General features: G+C 36.6%; 1 protein-coding gene across 1 annotated transcript in view; it reads right to left on the bottom strand.

Moving 5' to 3' along the window:
- CDH18 (cadherin 18) overlaps positions 1 to 22,580 on the bottom strand; it is a 425,120-nt gene that overhangs the window by 10,589 nt on the left and 391,951 nt on the right. The window contains exon 10 of the mRNA XM_003759639.2: positions 10,028 to 10,279. Coding sequence (XP_003759687.1) covers positions 10,028 to 10,279 — 252 coding nt within the window. The remainder of the gene's footprint in view (positions 1 to 10,027; positions 10,280 to 22,580) is intronic.

Consider the following 22,580-nt stretch of genomic DNA (forward strand, 5'->3'; position numbering starts at 1 on the left):
TAAGAGGTTTGTTGGAACCATTAGTTTTCTGAAAACAATTTATTTCTACTAAGATATCCCATCTGTCTTCAGCAAATTATTTAATTTTATTTAAGTACATAATGGTCTCTTTAAGGAATATGATAAAAAAAAAAAAAAAAAAAAACTAGAGCAGAATTTTAATCTGATCTGATCTGATAATTTTAGAGTTATTTCCAAAAGTTTAATTTTTTTTAAGAATAAAGAGAATATTAATGTTTAAAATGCAAGTTTCTTTTATGTGGAAACAAAATGGATAATATGCAATTTAGAATTTTTCTCTGTATTGGGTATTTTAAAAGCAAAATGATCTGTGTAATGTTGAACTTAGAACTATCTACTTAGATATGAAAGATAAGCTGTATAAGCTGTGAACTTTTTATGATGAATATCTTACTGTGATCCTTGAGAGCTAGATTCATCTGAAGTTTTGATTAATGATAATTGTTATAGGAGATAAAATCTTTTGGGACTGCAGCTGATATTTATTTGGAGTTTCAAATTCAGGTATGACTCTCTGGATAGATTATCAAAGCAGTGTTCCACCATCTGAAAGGAATATGCCACAAGCTACTCTGAAGAAGCTGTTACAGGTGGAAGGTAATATTGGGGAACTAATTAGAAGGACAATCTTGGTTTCTGCTGAAGATAGGATCCTTCTGACTCAATTTCCCAGTGCCATTCTTTTGAATGAGAACCCACCTGATTATTCCTGAGTCTGGCTTAAGGTGGAATGGTTTAAAAAAAACTTTGGAAAGTCACCTGATTTTTTTCCTCTTACAGCAAATGTATGCAATCAGAATAAGTGGTCAGTGGAAGATATAAAACACAATACAAGTAGATAGATATTTTAATTTACAACTCAACCCTGGAGGACTTTCTGGTTGCTGCTATTATATTTTTTAACTGTTTTTACTTCCTGGGGCTAGTTCCTTTATCTAAAGGCTTACTTTGCCCAAGTACTTGGGGGCCACTCCCACTTTGCCTTTTGTTCATTGAGAGAAAGCAGGCATGCCCGGTTTAGGCTAAGGTTTTTTTTTTTTGTTTGTTTTTGTTTTTTAAGGACCCTAAAAGTTAAACTAATCTGCCTAGAGTCTTTTACTATATGTTGATAGAAGGTGGGGTTAGGTCCTTGGGGTCTCTGGAACCCCAGTCCTAGAGCCCTAACTTATTTATCAGAGATCTATACTGACTTCAAATGTGTTTTTCATGTTTTGCATGATCATGGAGTGCTATATGGAAAGAGAATTTTTGACACCCAAACAATTCCCCATGAAGTATGCAGAGAAAATGATTACTGTCAGCTATGCATGGACCTAGAGTGGTTTCTGTTGTTTTTAAATGAAGAGGAATTCAGGCTTACAGATCAGCTGCCCATGTTGCTGATGTTTTGCCCCTGACCATGGCAACTTCACTTCCCTGACTCTTGCATTCCCTCATAGCTCTCAGGCAAATAAATTCTGAAAAGGGCCTGCACATGTGCCCCTAGCAGGGACTTCAAACTGCTTGGTTTTGTTAACATCTGTGAAAAACTTTAGTAAAAACTTTCCCTTGTAGGGCTCTAGAGTTTTTGTGAGAGAGATCATATTCACTGAAGGGCACATGTTCTACCCATTGCACCTTCTCCTTTGAGGAAAGGAAAGCAAGAATTTGGGAAAAACATTCATTCTTTGGTATCTGTCCTAGGAAAGTTGGATGAGAGGCATCTATGATAACCTCATCTCCCCCCCAGCTTTATTCTGGGTGGATTTCCTGGTTCCTGTTCCTAGTAATCTCTTTATTAACTCTACTTTTGTTTATTCTTTCTCTTTTACTTATATTTAATTCTTGCATTTTGATATACTTGTGAGAGAGAGTTGCTTCTTCCAGACTCCCAGCCATGAAATTCCAACACTTGGCCAATCTAAAAATCACCTGAGACCTGATTCTGAACACACAGCACCAGACACTGCTGTGGCTGCCTTCAAGTCACTTGAACCCTTTTTTCAGTATGGACCCCACTGGGTAGGGCCAGCTTGACACCCCTTGTCAGCCTGAAGCAGCTCCATAAGATGAGACCTTAGTCCTTTTGTCTCAAATGAGTCTGGGTCTGGACTGCTTGAGGTGGAAATGATGTGACAATGGCTCTGAGGCTCTCAGGCCTCCACAGGGCTGCAGTCCAAAATATATCAGGATTGGGGTCAGAAATCTTCAAACTGATGAAAAAGAAGGGGCACTGAATGGGACTGATTGGATAAAGTATTTCTCAGTATTGAGTCACATGATCCCTGTTCCCAGAACTAGGACCCTGGGTCAAAGATGGTTAAATCCTTTTAGTCTATCTAATAAGATGGCTCTGGTCTTTTGCTTTTAAATTCTGGACAAACCGGAAGCTGTACAGGTTCCAGGAGCCCATGGCAGAGTTGGGATGTCTCCCAGGTATGTCTGGACCTCTCCCTTCAGGGATTAAATAAATGCTTTCTCTTTGTACCTGATGAAGTCTCTGATTAATTAATTGGGAAGAGGGTCTTGAACCCAACCTGTCCCATACAATAGCAAACTATATGACAAAATTTTTTTGTTTGTTTGTTTTGAAATAGTTTGACTTCCTCTTGGTCTAGAAAAAAAGAAAAATGACAAATTGGATGGGAATCATAATATTTTAACTGGATATTAATTTACTAATTAATTAAAAATTAGAATAGTTTTCTTGGAATTTTCATGTGATTAGAAGACTCAAGCATTATATTTTTGATGTTAAAGCATTTATTTGCAGAATCAAATAATTTTTCTTTGTTTATAAAATGACTAAAAAAAATCACATCCCCTCCATTTGTTTTTCTTTTAAATTCTTCTATTTTATAAATACAGCATTAAAAATCCATGAAAATGTAATATCCAAAAATAAAATTCTTGGAGAATTTTAGAGCTGGAAGGTACCAAGAGATCAACAAATCAGTCCCAGAAAGGATAATACTTTAATGAAAGGACAGTATCCATAATGAGGAAAATTACATTTTTTCTATATTCCTTGCTCCATTTTTCATATTGCCATTTTATAAAAAGGCACTGGCAAGTTATATCCATAAATAGATGTCAGGATAGTGATGGTGTTGAAGTTAGGAAAGGGGGGGCTTCAAAAGTCCCAGATTGGTGTGGTGAGATGTCTTAAAAGACCCATTAGAACAGAAGCCCCCAAGGTCAGGGGAATACAAAATCACAAGGTATTCTAAATCTTACTATAGAAAGATTAAATAAATAGGTAGTATTTATAGTGAAGAATGGGTGAGCTGTGGGTAGAGAGTACTTGTAGCTTTCTCTAAGAATTTACCAGACTGAAATAAGTAAACCTGTTTTGTTTGGATCTAGGGAACAAGTCTAGGAACTAGGAATGGGTGGAAGTTGTAGTGTTATATTTGGGCTTAATATAAGAACAACAAAATCTTTATTAAAATTAGTTAAAGCATCCTAGTACCTTCTTTTAAGGACTAAATCATTAAAAAAATCTTTAAGAAGTTAAATAGCACTGAAAGAAGATATCAAAGAGTACATTCAAATGTGATTATGACTAAGATTTGATAATCTTTGAGTTCCACTATAATTATATTTTCAAATAATTTTAAATCATTGTTCCAAGTTGTAGATGTGGGGGAGAACCCAAGTTTTCTGTTTATGTCTTGGTATTGTTTTGTATTGTTTAAAATTTAATATTATTCTGAGACTAGATTTGAATTCAAATCTTCCTGACTCCAGATCCAGTGGATATGATGTGGTATAAATCCTAGAGAGGATTTAGTAATAACTCTAAAGCTACCTAGTCTTGAGAGTGCAACAAACAATGCTGACTGTCAGATAACGATCTGTTAGTATATGTTAGTGCAGTTATATTAGGAGCTATACAACAGCTATACCCCCCATCTCCACCCCCAATTCAGGATTATGCTTAACTTGCCTGGTATGGTATATTTGTCTGCAAAACCAGTTTTGCTTTTTTTTTTTTGCTCTTCAAAACATAATGTTTTACCTAGAAAAAATAATAACAAAATTCACATGGAAGAACAAAAGGTTGAGAATCTCAAGGGAATTAATGAAAAAAAAAATCAAATGAAGGTGGCCTAGCTGTACCTGATCTAAAACTGTATTATAAATCAGCAGTCACCAAACCATTGGGTATTGGCTAAGAAATAGATTAGCTGATCAGTGGAATAGGTTAGGTTCACAAGACAAAATAGTCAACTATAGAAATTTAGTGTTTGACAAACCCAATGATCCTAACTTTTGGGATAAAAATTCATTATTTGACAAAAACTGCTGGGAAAACTGGAAATTATTATGGCAGAAATTAGGCATGGACCCACACTTAATACCATATACCAAGATAAGATCAAAATGGGTCCATGATTTAGGCATAAAGAACAAGATTATACATAAATTAGAGGAACATAGGATAGTTTACCTCTCAGATTTCTGGAGGAGAAGGGAATTTGTGACCAAAGATGAACTAGAGATCATTATTGATCACAAAATAGAAAATTTTGATTATATCAAATTAAAAGGCCTTTCTATAAACAAAACTAATGCAAATAAGATTAGAAGGGAAGCAAAAAAAAAATGGGAAAGCATTTTCACAGTTAAAGGTTTTGGTAAAGGCCTCATTTAGAAAATATATAGAGAATTGACTCTAATTTATAAGAAATCAAGCCATTCTCCAATTGATAAATGGTCAAAGGATATGAATAGACAATTTTCAGATGATGAAATTGAAACTATTTCCACTTATATGAAAGAGTGTTCCACTCTTTGATCAGAGAATCTCTATTGATCAGAGAAATGCAAATTAAGACAACTCTGAGATACCACTACACACCTGTCAGATTGATGAAGATGACAGGAAAAAATAATGATGAATGTTGGAGGGGATGCAAGAATACTGGGATACTGATGCATTGCTGGTGGAGCTGTGAACGAATCCAACCATTCTGGAGAGCAATTTGGAATTATGCCCAAAAAGTTATCAAACTGTGCATACCCTTTGATTCAGCAGTGCTACTACTGGGCTTATATCCCAAAGAAATACTAAAGAAGGGAAAGAGACCTGTATGTGCCAAAATGTTTGTGGCAGCCCTGTTTGTAGTGGCTAGAAACTGGAAACTGAATGGATGCCCATCAATTGGAGAATGGTTGGGTAAATTGTGGTATATGAATGTTATAGAATATTATTGTTCTGTAAGAAATGACCAGCAGGATGAATACAGAGAGGACTGGCGAGACTTACATGAACTGATGCTAAGTGAAATGAGCAGAACTAGGAGATCATTATATACTTCAACAATGATACTGTATGAGGATGTATTCTGATAGAAGTCGATTTCTTTGAAAAAGAGAAGATCTAACTCAGTTTCAATTGATCAATGAAGAACAGAAGTAGCTACACCCAAAGAAAGAACCCTGGGAAATGAATGTAAACTGTTTGCATTTTTGTGTTTCTTCCCGGGTTATTTTTACCTTCTAAATCCAATTGTTCCTGTGCAACAAGAGAACTGTTCAATTCTGCACACATATATTGTGCCTAAGATATAGTGTGACATATTTAACATGTATAGGACTGTTTGCCATGTAAAAAATTGCCCACGCACGGGTTCTGTCAATAAAAAGTTATAATTTAAAAAAATTTAAAAATTAAAAATTTAAATATATATATATATATATATATATATATATATATAATGTTTTAAGACCTATAGTCTTTTAATGTAGCCACTGCTAGATCTGGGGAGGTTCTAATTGTGGCATAGTTGGATTTATTTATTTGGTTTTTTTGTTTGTTTGTTCGTTTGTTTTGGTGTTTTTAACATTTTCTCTTGAACTGGAGTTTTTGGAATTTGGCTGTTGTGCCACAGTTACCTAATTGTCCTGACCCAGTTTCCCTAAATAGTCCTGCCTGGGTTTCCCTGAATTGTTCTGCCTCAGTTCCTAATTGTTCTATTCAATCCTGCAACAGTACCTCTCCCTCCTAATCATGATGATCCAGATAAGGAGAAAGAACTTCTATCTTAGACATCATTAGAATGTTCAGTGCCTCTCCCCCTTCCAACTTATCAGAATGTCTGGTGCCTCCCCCAACCCTGTCAGAACCAGAGTCTGTTCCCAATCTCAGTGTTCTGACTCCACCCCTGCCTTGGTCTATCCCTCTCATAGCTTGGAGGTGTGTGTGTGTGTGTGTGTGTGTGTGTGTGTACTTCATGGGAAGCACTATTAGCTGCTGGATGGTTTGGACATCAGCCCTGGGGGCAGCATGCCTCCAGCACAATCTCTCCCTTTCAAATAAAATATTCAAATTCTCTAATATCTATCTTGCCTCAGTTTCTCTGGCATTACAGACTATGATATTCAGAGTTATATTTAAAGAAATCAAAATGAAAAATGCACAGGACAAAAGTAAATTGAACCAGCTTTTGTAAAAAAACAATAATAAAAAGGAGAAGGAAAAAGGAGAAAACAGCAAAAAGAACAAGTATAAGAACAAGAAAGAAGTATAACAACAATAAGAGCAAAATTTTCCAATTTCTGTTGTTAGTGGCTGGTTGAGTCCTCAGAGAGCAGGTCTTATTCTGAAATTACATAGTAAAGTCAGCAAATATAAAATCTTCTAAGAACCTGTTTTACTCCTTCCCAGAAATACACACAGCCTCCATGAGAGGAGTAAGTTTAAACTTAGACCATAATAGTAGTAAAGCACATATGTACAAAATATTTATATGCAAGAATTTTAAATTGCTTGATATTTACATCTACTTTTCCTCCATTCAAGAACTGACTTTTAAATTTTTAATCAACTGACAAAACATTATTTCACCAAAAAAGAAGACTGAAAATGATTTTAGAAGATAAGAAAATAAAATTCAGAAATGTTGTATTTATATTTTCTTTTCCAAAAGAGCAAATTTAATATTTTCACATAATGAATCAAAATAGATCACAAATCTACAAACATATGAAAATAATTGAAATTTATGTTAAATTTCTCTTATTTTCCTGATTGTGACATGGGAAAAAACAAAATAAAACAACAACAACAACAACAACAACAACAACAACAAAACAAGGATAAATAAACTCTCCTCTCTAATTCAAATGATATTACCCAGACCTTGACAACCTCAGGGTAAATACCTAAGGTAGGTGGAAATTGAATAATAGAAGGGCAAGTCAAAAGGAATGTGACCAAAAATTGTCCAGTGCTTAGTACACTGACATAGGTGCTTAATAAATGCTTGTTTCTTTCTGTCTTTCTTTATAGGATAAAGTCTTGTAACCATCCCCAAAAATCACTAGCAGATTGGATTTTGTTTTAATCTTTATGAAAGAACTGAACGAAACTGAATTGGGGATATTCAGAGAACATAGAAAAATAAGTCATGGCACAAGAGATGGAAAATACCTTGGAAATCATCTAATCCAGATCTCTTATTTTATTAATGAGGAAGCAAAATGTCTGTCCAAATTCATGTAGGTGGTAACAGGCAGGATTGAAATTCAGAGTTTCAGACTTCAACTCCAGGTTTCTTTACTTTGCAACATTCTGTCTCCCAATCTTGCTAAATATCAAGGAAAGAGTCGATTTGAATGCTCAGTATCAGTTACAAATTTAATTAGGAACCTTATATTTTTATGACATGAGGTAGAAACAAATTTCTCTCACATTCTCACCTTATTGTGTGAACCTATCACATATGTATGTTTGATAAAACAAAACTCTTGTGTCTATGTAAGAAACTCCATGAGAAAAGGAAAATTGAATACTTAAAAATATATAATAATAATCACAAGTATAACAATTACTATTATAAATAGCATTTATATATGGCTTTAAGATTCATAAACCACTTTACAAATATTTCATTTTATCCTCACAAGAACCCTGAAAAGTAGATGTTATTGATGTAATATAGCAATAATTTTGTGTTCCCCTGATTTTAGGGGGCTTCTGTTTTAATCCTAAATCTTCTGGTTTTGGAGTCTTCCTCAGGGACTTCCCCCACTCCCAATACAAAAACAAGAATTTGTCTGATTTTGAATAGAACATTCTTCAGTTCATTGCTGATTGATAATCTACTCAGTGATAATCTGGTCATTGAGAAACAAATTCCAGAGACTACTCCCTGGCTCTACTTATGGGCTATAAAATTAGCATGTCAGTGATAGAAAGCTGGACAAATGTATCTCTTTGCTTCTGTTTCCTTGTTATTTTTTTATTTTTGGAACTTAGACTGCTTGTTATGGCATTATAATTACAATAAAACTTTGCTCCTTGACCAGGAAATGGTTCAAGGATTCACATTCTTTTGAAACACCTCACAATGCCAGTCTATAATTCCAAACTTTTGAGGTCCCCTTCCCAATCTCAACATTATAATTGCCCCCAATTTAGAGATAAGAAAGCTGAGGCAGACAGACATTAAGTGATTGGCCCAGGATTATAGTTAATAAGTATCTGAGACTAGAGCTGAAATGTCTTTCTGATTTCAGGTCTAGTGGATAAGTATCCAGCTCTATCTAGTCTACTCAGTCTATGCCAATATCATATCTGGTTGTTCTTCCTTTGGGCAACATGTGTCTTGACCCAGCAAATAGAAGAAAATCCTCTGAGAAGGAATAATTTTCCACCACATGCTGGCAATATCTGCTTATATTATAGTGATCTAATTATCCTCTGAGCATATTTCTTTAAAAATAACGAGTTATAATATATACTTTGTAGAAAAAAAAAGTGAGTAAAAGGAATGTGCTAGAGCCATCTCCAACAGGATCTCAAAAAAATCATTATTAAAATTTCAGCTTGAACATGTACACTCCACAAATCAGCAAATGATATAAATCTGAGCTTTATGTATTTATTTTCTAGATTTAAAGACAAAATGAAAATCTTAATAATACTAATTATACTTAAAGGTTTGTTGTAGAGATACTATTAAATATTTATCAGCACCTTCCTGCCACTTACCCTTTCCCTCTCAAATATGTCAATAATAGTGTATCTTGAGGCTGACTTTCTTTCAGCTATATTCTCAGGAGGAGAAGATTAAAAACATGGAATTCTATGTTTTGGGATGAAAACTGCTAGTTCAACTATAGCAGTGAAAGGTAGAGAGCTTGAAGAAGTATAAAAAGGTTAAAAACAGTTAAAATAGCATTTAAGGAAAATAATATTCTTAGGAAATGTATGTTAATAGCATACTCAATTACTGATGTCAGAATGTTTTCTTATATCAGCAATAGAAGGGAGAATTACTATCTCAATTTTAATCAATCATCATTTCCCATAAAATATAAATTTGATTATTTTTTTCTTTACTACTTGAGAGTCCTCCAAACTGCATTGATCCATTTTATAAAGGGGATGGATAAAGACTTGAAATCAGGCTCTATTAAAAGATAAAGTACAATTTATCTTCCAATTCAAAGACAGTTTTATATATAGCATTTTATAATGTTGTTAAATTATTATTAGAGTATTAGCTAAAGGGTTTGGGACATTGAAATGCTGATTGAAGAATTTCTCTCCAAAGTCATTTCCCTTCTCTTTTATAAGTTTCAGACTCTCTTTAAATGAATATAAGTTCCTCCCAGAGAGATTATTAGACTATGTCTACATAAAAAATTTAAAAGTAACATATTTCTATCTATATTATGTCATTTCTTTTATCCCCCAATGGCTTTCCACTGGATTTTTCCTCTTTCAAACTCTTTCACATATTTGAATCAAAATAATTTCCAAATTGCTTTTGATGATTTTGTAGTGCTAGTTACCCATTGGCATATGAAGACCAGGAATTCCAGAACATAGTGGCCTTTTATGACTTTGATTTTGCAACCATTTTTGTTAACTTTTTTTGTGGCCCACTACCAAAGACTTTGGATTTTTGTCACTTTTGAGAAGTCACACTTTCATCATATACCAGTCATTTCTGGGATATTTCAAAGTAGAACAAAAAATGAAACACAATGGCATTACATTTCAATGACTTACCCAAGAGAATGAGGACACAGAGAAGAATAGCAATTAAGGCTCCTGTACTTAAGCCTGCAGAGGACAGGAAGGCTTCAGCATGGCAAGTTCGCACACGCCCATCTCTCTCACATGCACATACTCTGATGGTGAGGGTGCTGCTGCTGCTAAGAGAGGGGATTCCCCCATCAGAGATCATAATAGGTAGATAATACACATCCTGAATAGTTCGACTAAATCTCCGCCTTCTTGTCAGAATGCTGGCCGTGTTGTCTAAGACAGACAAAATCAAAATAAAGTTCATTTAGTAAAACCATGGTAGTTGATAAACATTCCCTTTAGTGGAAAAAAAAAAATACACACATATACACACTTCAGTGAAAGTCCTGTTTGAATTTTATTGAAATCAGACAAGGTGATAGAGGAGTAATTCTGATGGTGAGTCAATTTTACTGAGTAAATAGTACTGACTTGTCCTATTTCTGACCATTACTCACTATGGATCAGTGGGAAATGTGCAACCTGTCATTTGCTTCCTGTCTAAGACTATAAAAAGAAAAACAGGTGCTAAAATTTAGAAATAGAGAGGGATTTTCATACTGGGAATTTCTCATACCATTGAAATTCAATTCTGTTCCAAAAGGAATCAATTATTGCATAATCCCAAATGATAAAATCATCTTAAATCTAGTTACAGAGAGATAAAGCCATCATTATTTTATGAATACTTCAACTCAGTTTCTCAGTTTGCTAAAAGGAAATAATGACAAATGAAAATAATATAATATTTTTAGATTGGCAAAGCTCTTTATATAAATCATGACTCACAATAATCCTGTGGGATAAATATAAGTATTATTTATCTATCTTTCTGTCTATCTATCTAGTTCCCCCCCCCGCCCCTCCCAAGGCAATTGGGGTTAAGTGACTTGCCCAGAGTCACACAGCTAGGAAACATTAAGTGTCTTAAGACCAGATTTGAACTCAGGTCCTCCTGACTTCAGGGTTGGTGCTTTATCCACTATGCCACCTAGCTGCCTCAATTATTATCTGTTTTAATACTGAAATAGGTTAAATAATTTGTAAATGGATGCTTAGTTGGATGGCAGAATTTAATGCTAGATCTAGAGTAAAGAACATTTGTGTTCAAATATGGCCTCAGATACTTACTAGCTGTGTGACTCTGAACAATTCAGTTCATGTCTTCTATAAAAATAGTAGCACCCACTTCCCAAGTATGTTATGAGGTTCAAATAAAATAATAACTGTAAAACATTTATTACAGTGCCTGGGACATAGTAAGCATTACATAAATGTTATTTATTGTTGTTATTTTGAATATATGTATGACCCTCTGTCCACTGGACTCTCTTGCTCCCAAGAAATATACTGATACATATGGTTCTGGACTAAAATATCCTAATGGACAGGCCAGCTCAATATCATGACATTTTGGCACAACTTTTTCTTAGAAACCGTCGGCTTTACTTTAGTGAGTAAAATTTTAAGCCAGAGTTTAAAACCAGAACAAAACAAAACAACAAAAAAAACCCCAAACTAACAAACGTAATTCTAAAAGTATATATTAATTAAGGAAAACTATATTATAGTCACAAGTATAGAATTAGACTAGGCGGCCTATATGTTTGTACATTAATGAAATGGTATCAATAAGTTTTTGTTTCTTTTCAGTAGGTACTTGATTTATTTACTAGTTGTGTTAAAATTGTATCTTTTTTTTTGGTCCTCTTGACCTTCCTTCTAGTTAGAATAGTAAAGTTATAAATAAGTAATATGAAATCACAATAATGGTAAGATTGCAAAAGGAAATCTAGAAGCTACTTTAAACTGTCCCAATGATCAAAGGAGCATTATTTGCAAACAATATCACATATTAACTAAAAATAATATTGTATCTATCTGCTAAATCAGAAAGCTATTTAGCCTTTTTGGTCAGTGTCTGTAATGGGCTGAGGTTTGAGTTGATGCACTGAGGTCCCAAGTACTTGAGGCTAAATAGTAATTGGACTATACTCTATTAATATACATGATTGGATAAAGAATGGTCCCTGCCCACTCTCTGTGCAAGCCCTGATGTGTTGTATAGGAAATGACGATTTTGGTGGGTGGAGGCAGAGAGAGACAGGAAGAGAAGCTGGGAGAGATTGGACCTGGGTTCGAGACTCCCAGCTGCTGGTTGTGTGGCTGCTGGTCGAGCTAGCTTCTTGACTCAGCTGCACACATTGCAATCACCGATTCTCTTCCACCTCCGATCCTTCTTCACTGAGAATAAAGACTGACGATTTTCCCCTAACCTGAATTCCTGACTCCTGCTGATTTAAAAATACACGATCTTCACATTTGGCGCCCAACGGTGGGAACCAAGGACTGAAGAAGTCTCCGGTGACCAGGAACTTGGGTGAGTATTGTTAATAGACAAATAAGGAACTTATTTTCTTAAAAACTAAACCAGTAATCTTTTTTTGGCTAAAATGGGACAAATGCTAGCTAAAGACTCTCCATCCCCGCCCCCAACCCCACCCAAGAGTGGTGCTATAGAAAGCATGCTTAAGCTGATAGAAAGACATGGGTTACTTATAACTTGGGAACAGGTAGCTAGACTTGTGGGTACATTAAACTGCATCTCCCCTTGGTTCGTAGAGGAGGAGCAGATCTCTCGAGATAACTGGTTCCTGGTTGGACAACAGTTGTCCACGTATTTCAGACAAAATGGTCCTCATTCAATTCCCATCGAGGCATTTTATTTATACAATATAATTCAGTTAGCACTAAGAAACCCTATCCCTAGAAGAAAGAAAAAAACCCATGGCTCCTTCTACTCCTTCTCAAAGTAGCCATGATATTAAGGAGGAAGACAATGAAGAAATTAATGACCATATCCCCACTGGGCATGGAGACTTAAGTGAGCAAGGGTGTGGTGACTTTCCACCTCAGGAGGCAGCTTCAGCTCCACCTCAGGAGCAAGTGATTGACTCTCCTCCACCAACTCCACCCTCCGGGATGGAGGGAGGAGGGGCAGTGGGGGGGCGGGGGGAGTGACAGCACCAGCACCAAATTTGAGCAGACTGCAAGAGGGCTTAATGAAGGCCAAAGAAAAGGGCGTGGACATCCGGGAGCTCCAGCCACTTATCTTTCCTGTAATTTCCCAGTTTAATGCCTCTGGTCAACAAAGTCGAAGATACGCCCCTTTTAACGTAGAAATCATTAAAGATCTTAAAAAGGCTTGCACTCTTTATGGGGCTACATCAGCTTATGTTAAGATGCTATTACAGAATTTGGCTTTTGAAATCTTGACTCCTGATGACTGGAAATCTATAGCAAGGGTATGCCTAGAACCTGGACAAAATACATGTGGCTTTCTGAATATAGTGAGTTCTGTAGGATACAAGCCCAACAAAATAGTCAAAATGCTGTTCATGCTGCGATCACCTATGACCTACTACAAGGTATAGGTCCATATGCAGACGTCACAGCACAGATTAATTATTCAGTAGCAGCATATGAGCAAATTGCTGCTAATGCTATCAAAGCGTGGGCTTCGATTCACAATAAAAAATGATAAAGGTGAGGCCTTCACAAAAATAATGCAAGGGCCAGATGAGCCCTTTGCTGACTTTGTGGGACATTTGCAGACTGCTATCACAAGAACTAATGGGGAAAATCTATCAACAGATGTTTTAATAAGGCAACTTGCTAAGGAAAATGCTAATGAGGTGTGCAGAAGGATTATACTAGGGCTGCGCAAGGATGCTCCTTTAGAGGAGTTCATAAGACACTGTGCCACGGTGGGTACAAATGCCTTTTATAGCCAGACTATGATGCAGACTTCCCAAGATCCCAACATGGGTAGACAGGGTCCCTTCCGGCAAGGGACTTCTAGAGACACGTCAATGCTTTCAGTGTGGTAAAGTAGGGCATCTGAAAGCTCAATGTTGGTATAGAGGCAGAGTGAGAGGACAGGGTGGGAGAACAAGACCCAGCACCCTATGTCTAAAATGCAACAGAGGCTTCCATTGGGCCTCAGAATGTAGACAGGTTCAGGGAAATGGGATGAGGGACCCAGCCCCAGGGCCCCAGGCAAAAAACACTTGGGGCATGATGGCAGCCAATGGTGCACCCAGACAGTGCCTAGGACGGCCAATACCCCAATATGACCAATCATCCAGGAAGCCATATGATGGCAGAAAGGGATTACACAATCAATCAGCCAGGAAGCAACCTGATGGGAGAAAGGGATCACAATTAGGGAGAATAGAGTTGTATGCAGCTGAGACAACTGAGATACCCCCTGGAGAGGTGAAATCTGTTCCTCTCCAGCCTATGGATCCCTTGCCTCCAGGCACAGTAGGCTTGACCATTTTACCTCCTGAGAGTACGTACAAAATAGTGTCCATCCACATACTGATGTGGGAAACTGGGGAATGTGTAGATAATATCCCAGTCACCAATACAGGCAGACAATGTGTGATTTATCACCCAGGAGAAAATAAGTAGCATCAGGTTTACTCATACAGAATCCTAATAAGCAGCCTGGTGATAGTCACCCAGATTCTGATTCCAGATCACAAAATCCAGCAATTTACTGGACAGCAGCTGTAACAACTGACCGACCTATGCTCACAATCTATATAAATGGCCTTCCATTGGAAGGATTGGTAGACACTGGTGCAGATCAGACGGTCATTAGAGGTGCCAGCTGGCCCAGTCACTGGTCAAAGATTAAAGCAGACACCTACATGTCTGGCGTAGGAGGATCAATAGCAGCTGAAGTTAGTGCTGTCCCTATGAGATGGACTTTTGAAGGCAAACCAGGAGTTTTTACTCCTTTTATAGTTGAAAAAATCCCCATCAATCTGTGGGGAAGAGACGTTTTACAGCAATTAGGGTTAAAAAATGAGTACTTTGGTTTTTTAAGCAGGGATGCTGTTGAAGGCCTGCCAACACTTTCACCTGTTCCTATCCAATGGAAAACTGATACACCAGTGTGGATAGAACAGTGGCTCTTAAGTAACGCTAAAATTCAGGCCTTATTAGATATAGTACAGGAGCAACTTGACCAAGGACACTTAAAACCTTCTCTAAGTCCTTGGAATTCCCCAGTGTTTGTTGTGAAAAAGAAATCTGGGAAATGGAGTATGTTAACGCATTTAAAAAAAGTGAATGAACAGATGGAAACCATGGGAACTCTTCAGGCTGGACTTCCATCTCCTACTCAGTTGCCTAGAGAATGGCCTTTTTGGGTCATAGATATCAAGGAATGTTTCTATTCTATCCCTCTGGATAAGAAGGATATGAAAAGATTTGCCTTTTCAGTGCCCAGCGTTAACTTAACTGAGCCTTATAAAAGATATGAATGGACAGTTTTGCCAGAGGGAATGAAAAACAGCCCTACTATGTATCAAATGTATGTTGCTGCTGCTCTTGCTCCAGTAAGAAAAGCATTCCCAAAAGTTATACTATTACATTACATGGATTACATTTTGGGATGTGCACCTGAGGAACAAATGTTAGAGGCATGTCTACAAAAGACCATAGAAACACTAAGGAATTACAAATTATACATAGCACCAGAAAAAATTCAAAGACATGCTCCTTTTCAATATTTAGGATATGAAGTATACCCTAAAGTGCTTACAGTTCAAAAATTCTCCTTAAGAACAGAAAAGCTAAACACATTGAATGATTTTCAGAAATTGATAGGAGATATCCAATGGATGCGACCAGTGTTAGGTTTGACTACCTATCAGTTACAACCGTTATATGACATTTTAAGGGGAGACAGTAGCTTTAAATTCACTCATGCCAGCTTACAAAAGAAGCTCAAGAGGCTTTGAGAGAAGTTGAACTGGCTTTTATCCAATGTGGTTGAAAGAGTCACCAAAAACCTTTGAGATATCAGTTTTTGCCACACAAGAGGCACCACAGCAGTCCTTCATCAAGGACACAGTGTGATAGAGTGAGTGAAACCTCCGGCACAACCAGAACAAAGCCTTACACTACCCAGTGCTTGTGGCTAGAATTTTATTAAAGGCCACTAAGCAAGCAGTACAATTATCTGGGACAAGACCTGACAAAGATATACACCTTTATACCAATACACAAATTAATGTGTTGTGAGACCATCCCAGAGTGGCAAATTTTATTAGCATGGCTCCAAATTTTATACATGGGTTCCATTAAAGATAACTAGACTATTACATAATTGGCGATGGATTCTTGAAGAAAAGTTTCTAAAGTTCCTCTTCAAGCACCAACTATCTTCACAGATGCATCCAAACATAATATTTGTGCTTGTACTCATGATCTAACTATAAAGAGAGTAGTCAGAACTCCTTTTCTGTCCACTCAGCAGAATGAATTGTACGCGATCATTCTAGCTCTTACTTATTATCCAGGAGACATAAATATAATATCTGATTCGGCCTATTCAGTAGGTGTGGTACAAAGAATTGCCACAGCCCAAATAAAATTTGCCGGCTCTAAATATATATCAGCTCTTTAAGAAACTCAAGAGCAAGTGAGAAAGCATCCAGGTAAGATCTATATATTACATGTCCATTCTCATAGTGGACTTCCAGGTCCCATATTTGATGGCAATTCAAAGGCAGATAGCCTTCTAACTATGCTGGTCAATACCCCTTTGTTCCAAGAAGCTCAGGCATCTCATTCCAAATATCATCAGGCTGCTCAACAAGAGAGATAGCTAGGAGCATAGTAAAAGCCTGTACGGCTTGCCTTCCTTTCCACACTCCTACACTGCCTCCAGGGAAGAACCCTCGTGGTTTGAGACCCAATGAAATCTGGCAAATGGATGTGACCCATTATAAATCTTTTGGTCATCTGTCTTTCATCCATGTTGTGTAGACACCTTTTGGGATTCACTTTTGCAATGCCAGCAGCAAAAGAGACAGCCCGAGTGGTCACTGAATTCCTCATACAAGCATTTGCCATTATGGGTGTGCCACAAGCAATAAAAACAGACAATGGTCCTGCTTATACTTCAAAACATTTTGCACACTTTTGTGCACAGTATAAGATTTTACACACCACGGGCATACCTTTTAATCCTCAAGGACAGGCAATAGTGGAGAGGAGAAACAGAGATATTAAGACGCTCCTCCAAAAACAAAAGAAAGAGGGAGCCACAGGTAACCCTAGAGAACTTCTAAATCTAGCTCTTTATACTATTAACTTCTTGATTTTTGACAAAGATGCACTGGCTCCGGCAGACAGGTTTTATAACTCACCGGAAGGTCAGTGTCCAGTGTGAGCAGCACCACTATCTTTAGATAATCTCCAGGTGATGTGGAGAGACCCAGAAAGTGGTGAATGGAAAGGACCAGATAGGCTAACTGCTTTGGGGAGAGGGTTTGCTTGTATCTCTACAGGTGGAGAAGGAATCAGATGGGTGCCAACGAGCCATATTCACCTTGTCCATTGCAGAGAGACGGAGCAGACCCGTGAAACAAAGAAGACCCAAGAAATATCGGGTGGTTCTGTTGCTGATTGTGCTCACCATTGAAAGAGCATGGCAATTAGGGCGTTTGACTCATGGACATCAAAGATTGTTGAACTTCAAAACCCTCAGGAATCATTGGATTCTCTGAGCCATAGGACTCGAAAACCCTCAGGAATCACTGGATTCTTTGAGACATAGGACTTGAAAATCCTCAGGAATCATTGGATTCTCTGAGACATAGGACTTGAAAACTCTTAGGAATCATTGGATTCTCTGAGAAATGAAAAGACTGTTACAGGACTTCAAAATCTGCTGGAATCATTGGATTCCCTAACACATAAAAAGACTTTTGCAGTACTTCAAAAACTCAGGGGGATCATTGGATTCCCTGACATGTGAAGCAATGGACAATAGATTGGTTTTGGACTATCTCTTGGCTGCTGAAGAAGGTGTATGTGTGACTGTTGTTTACATACCCTCCTTCTAGGACTTCTGGTGATCTTTTCCAACACCATGTTGATTTATATTGTTTGCTATTCCGCTACTTGTGTGTACAATTCATGTTTGTTACACCACATCGAGCCTGCACTGATTGTGGGGAGAGTCATCACTAATAGCCTCTGCGTTATTGCTATGTGCTTGTGTAATACCTCCCATGCTGATGGGTTTGTGCATAATAAGACCCTTCATCCCAGAAACCTGCTAGCAACCCCCACTTCCCTTTGGTGCTTTTCATCTCCCTTCCTGAGATGTCAGGGAGGGCGTGATCATCTCCTTTTTGGTGCTTTCACCTCCTTCCCTGAGAAGTTAGGGAGGCTGTGATCACCTCCCCTTGGGGCTCTGACCTCCCTGAGGAGTCAGGGATGGTATGACCACTTGTGTTCTAAAATAAAAGAAAGTGGGAGATGTAATGGGCTGAGGTCCCAAGTACATGAGGCTAAATAGTAATTGGACTATACTCTATTAATATACATGATTGGACAAAGAATGGTCCCTGCCCACTCTCTGTGCAAGTCTTGATGTGTTGTACAGGAAATGACGATTTTGGTGGGTGGAGGCAGAGAGAGAGACAGGAAGAAAAGCTGGGGGAGATTGGGCCTGGGTTCAAGACTCTGAGCTGCTGGTTGTGTGGCTGCTGGTCGAGCTAGCTTCTTGACTCAGCTGCACACATTGCTATCACTGATTCTCTTCTACCTCCGCTCCTTCTTCACTGAGAATAAAGACTGACTATTTTCCCCTAACCTGAATTCTTGACTCCTGCTGATTTAAAAATACACGATCTTCACAAGTGTCTTTTGGTCTTATGAATTGTAAACTTCAAATGACCTCCAGACACTGCTATAGAATACCAGAAAGTGATGATAAGTATAAGATGATGTGGATATGTTAATGAAATAACCCCAAAGAGTCATGGAGAAAAGAAAATCTAATTTTCCATGAAAATCTTCTAAAAACATGAGATTTCAAACTTCTGCTCCCCTAGCACTTTTCTGTCTCCTAATAATCCATGCTATTTAAGTGCTTCCAAATCTTAACCATTGCTATTTAAGTGATTTGCTCCTTTCCCATACTCTTCCCCAAACTTCCTATCTTTCTCTGTTTCTGTTATTATTTATCTCTATATGCTTTATGCCACTTGCCTTTGCCTCCTCTGTCTTGTTAAAGTATAATTGAAACATTATTCCCTAGGCCCATTATGGTGATTCTTGTGAATATCCAAAAAACAAGGTAGTCTGCTTCTGTTTAATAATTCCATTAAATTTAAAGAAAAATTACTTCCAATGCCATAAAAAAATTGGAAAAATAGGAAAAGGAGTCCTACCAAATTACAGCTAAAATAAGATTTGGTGCTGATACTTAAACCAGGTAGGATGTCAAAACAAAACAAAACAAAAAAAAAAAATTATAGACCAATTTCCTTAATGAATATTGAGGAAAAATCTTAAATAAATTATTAGCAAAGAGATTACAGCAAGTTATCACAATATAATATATTATGACAAAGTAGGATTTTATACCAGGAATTTAGAGCTGGTTCAACATTAAGAAAACTATTAGTATATTTGATTATATCAATAACTAAACTAGCAGAAATCATATGATTATCTCACTAGAGACAGAAAAAAATAACAAAATTCAGCACACATTCATATCAAAAACATGAGAGAACATAGGAATAAATGGCATTTTCCTTAAAATTATCAGTAGCTAAACCCATCAGTAAGCACATTTATAATGGAGATAAGCCCAACGCATTCCCAATAAAATCCTGGATAAAACAAGGTTATGCACTATCATCATTACTACTACTCAATATTGTATCAGAAATGTTAGTTTTAGCAATTTAAAAAAAATAAGAAATTAAAGGAATTAGAATAGGTAATGAGAAAACCAAATTATCTCTGAAAATGATAAGATGTTATACTTAGAGAATCCTAGAGAATCAATTACCTGATTCTCTACTGATTCTCTAGTGAATTAACTGATAACTACTGAAAACACTTCACAACTTTAGCAAAGTTTCAATGTACAAAATAAATCCAAAAAAATATCAGCATCTCTATTTGTTACCACAAATTACAGTAGCAAGAAATACAAAGAGAAATTTAATTTAAAATAACTGCAAATTATATAAAATATTTGGGAGTCTACCTGCCAAGACATAGTCAGGAATTGTATGAGCACAATCACAACATACTTTCCATACAAATAAAGTTCCATCTAAATAACTTGAAAAATATCAAGTGCTCATAGACAGACTGAGCTAACATTTTACCTAAATTAATCTTCTGATTCAGTGCCATACAAATCAAACTGTCAAGAAATTACTTTAAATAGCTAGAAAAAATAATCACAAATTCATCTAGAAAGACAAAAAGTCAAGAACTTCCAGGGAATTAATGAAATAAAATGCAAATGACAGTGGCCTAGTTGTACCAGACCTAAAACTTTATTATAGAACAGTGGTGATCAAAATCATTTGGTACTGGTAAAGACATAGAGTAGTGGAATAAGTTAGTCACACAATTCTCAATAGTCAATGACTATAGTAACCTAGTTTTTGATAAACTCAAAGACTGTAGCTGCTGGGATAACTCACTATTTGACAAAAATATCTGGGGAAAATAGAAAATACTATGGTAGAAACTAGGCGTTGATCAACTGCCTATTTCCTAACAAGAGAAAGTCAAAATGGGTTCATAATTTAGACATAAAAGGTGAAACTATATGCAAATTAGGAGAACAAGGGAGAGTCTACCTCTCAGATCTATGAAAAAGGAAGAAATTTATGGCCAAAGAAGAACTAGAGAACATTATGAAATGCAAAATGGATAATTTTGATTACATTAAATCACAAAGTTTTTATACAAACAAAAGCAATGCAGCTAAGATTAGAAGAGAAGCAGAAAACTGTGGGGGGAAAAAATTACATCCAAGGGTCTGATAAAGGCTTCAACTCTAAATATGTAGAGAATTGATTCAAATTTATAAGAAAACAAGTCATTCTCCAATTGAAAATGGTCAAAGAATATACACAGACAGTTTTTAGATGAAGAAATTAAAGCCATTTCTAGTCATATAAAAAAATGCTCTAACTCACTACTGATCAGAGAAATGAAAATTAAAATGACTCTGAGGTACTACTACACACCTCTCAGATTGGCTAAGATGACAGGAAAAAAAAAATGATGATGAATATTGGAGGGGATGTGAGAAAACTGGGATACTGATACATTGTTGATGGAGTTGTGAACTCATCCAACCATTCTGTAGAACAATTTGGAACTATGCCTAAGGGGTTATCAAACTGTGAATACCCTTTGATCCAGCAGTGCTTCTAGTGTGCCTGTATTCCAAAGAGACCATAAAAAGGGAAAGGGATCTTACGTGTACAAAAGTATTTGTAGCTGCTCAATTGGGAAATGGTTTAATAATTTGTGGTATATGAATTTTATGGAATATTACTATTCTGTGAGGACAGATCAGCAGGATGATTTCAGAAATATCTGGAGAGGCTTAAATTAACTGATGCTTGGCTCTTTTCAACAAAGAAATGATTCAAGCCAATTCCAATAGACTCGTGATGGAGAGAGCTATCTGTATCCACAAAGAGAACAGAATATGGATTACAAAATAGTATTTTCATCTTTTTTGTTGTTGTTTGCTTGTTTATGTTTTTTTTCTTTCTCATTTTTTTTCCTTTTAGATCTGATTTTTCTTGTGCAGCATGATAAATGTGCAAATATATTTAGAAGAATTGCACATGTTTAACATATATTGGATTACTTACTGTCTAAGGGAGGGGGAAAGGGAAGGAGAAAAATATAGAACACAGGGTTTTGCAGGGGTGAATGCTGAACACTATCTTTGCATGTATTTAAAAAATAAATAGCTATTATTAAAAAAAAAAGTCTGTGTCTATTGATCAAGAAGGGTGGGATGCTGCCCAGCTAGGCAAATTCATAGCCAATTTCTAATACTTGAGTAAAACAGAAGCAGCAAAGAGCCAGAAGAAAGTGAGCAAAAGAACTTAGGGAACTATTTCATCGGTACAGAGGCTTGGAAAATAGGTATAGGTCAAACTGCCTGTTTCCAGAAATAATTATAAGAATTTTCAAGGGAACTGCAAAATAGTTTTATTTTAGACCCAGAAAAGATGGAAACAGGGGTAATGGGTAAAATGACCTGCTGCTTTGATTTGTGCAATATTTTTCTTCTTTATAGAAGCATTCACTAACCACATATACAATTTGGATTCTCTGTTTGAGAAAGTGTTGAAATATAAGGCAGAATAAAATGCAACTCCAAGCATTGGTTTATGATTGTTAGTGACATAGAAACTATAGCAGGTCAGTGAAGGTGGAGGTACAGATAGAGGGGAGAATTAGGAGGTTGCTTCAGTGTAACATAATAGAAAAAGAAATAATTTACCAATGTGGAAAGGAAAAAAAAAAGAGGGCATAGAAGGTGAAACCATGGGGCAGGATATACACAAGTGAAGGCAGAAGGGGAAGAGTTAAGAAAGCAGATGATTTGGGGAAGTTTATATTTTAGAGGTATCCATTCTACTGTTTGATAAGAGGATTACAAGTT

Source organism: Sarcophilus harrisii, chromosome 1 (genome assembly GCF_902635505.1).
Source record: "Sarcophilus harrisii chromosome 1, mSarHar1.11, whole genome shotgun sequence".
Lineage (NCBI taxonomy): Eukaryota > Metazoa > Chordata > Mammalia > Dasyuromorphia > Dasyuridae > Sarcophilus > Sarcophilus harrisii.